At 47.2% G+C, this 809-nt stretch overlaps 1 protein-coding gene across 1 annotated transcript in view; it reads left to right on the plus strand.

Annotated features, from left to right (window-relative positions):
- Window positions 1-318: 318 nt before the first annotated feature.
- LOC123980226 (zinc finger protein 239-like) overlaps window positions 319-809 on the plus strand; it is a 6,578-nt gene continuing 6,087 nt past the window's right edge. Inside the window, exon 1 of the mRNA XM_046064520.1 lies at window positions 319-580. Within this exon, the coding sequence (XP_045920476.1) occupies window positions 512-580 (69 nt within the window). The 5' untranslated portion in view covers window positions 319-511. The remainder of the gene's footprint in view (window positions 581-809) is intronic.

Raw genomic sequence — 809 nt, forward strand, 5'->3', positions numbered from 1 at the left:
GTTTTTTTATTTTGTCACACCATAAATTGTAGAAATCACAGCCCATCCCAGAAGGCTACAAAAACAAAGAGGGCCCGGGGACCTCTGTTAAGGCTCCTGAGCTCCTGCCTCAAACTTATAAAGTTTCTGTTTACAGCTGTTTTCTAGTTCTGCTGTCATTTATTTGTTTTATTTTAATGACATTAACAGAAGCATTACGACACGTCATTGTACCTGAGTATAAAAACAATAAAGATCATTCAAATCTGACTTCAGTAAAATCATCACAGCAGTCTGACGCGCTCAACCAACTTCAGCAGCTACAGAGAAGCTGCTTTGTTTCAAACAGGCTGTGAATCTGCTGCCTGAGCAACGGTAACTAAGGGGCGGGGCGAGACGCCGTGACATCGCGAGAACACTCCGCGGGATCCCGCAGCGCTCCTGTATCTCAGCCTGAAGAGCTCCGAGACCAGAATCCAGACTCAGTCCAGGACAACACGGTCCACCAGTCACAACGGAGACCTGCAGGACGATGGAGAACCAGAACCCGGACCACAGGAGCCAAACAGCAGCCTCGTGCTCTGATAGCACCGATGTTCAGGTCAGTGTTCATGACTTCATCACGAGACTAAAGACACGAGGAAGAGTCTCGAGGGTCCGTGTATCATCCGTTCATTCTGTTGTTAGAGATCAGAGCCTGAAAACCCGCTCCAGGGTTTGTGTTGACGTGGTTTGATTTCCAAAGTGTCTCCGTGATTCCTGTTTTCATCTTGAAGAGAGGAAGCTGAAAGAAAAACTCACGAGCGTTTCTCTTTTCTTTGTTCTGGGAG

The sequence above is a fragment of the Micropterus dolomieu genome, linkage group LG12 (assembly GCF_021292245.1).
Source record: "Micropterus dolomieu isolate WLL.071019.BEF.003 ecotype Adirondacks linkage group LG12, ASM2129224v1, whole genome shotgun sequence".
In the NCBI taxonomy this organism is placed as follows: Eukaryota; Metazoa; Chordata; class Actinopteri; order Centrarchiformes; family Centrarchidae; genus Micropterus; species Micropterus dolomieu.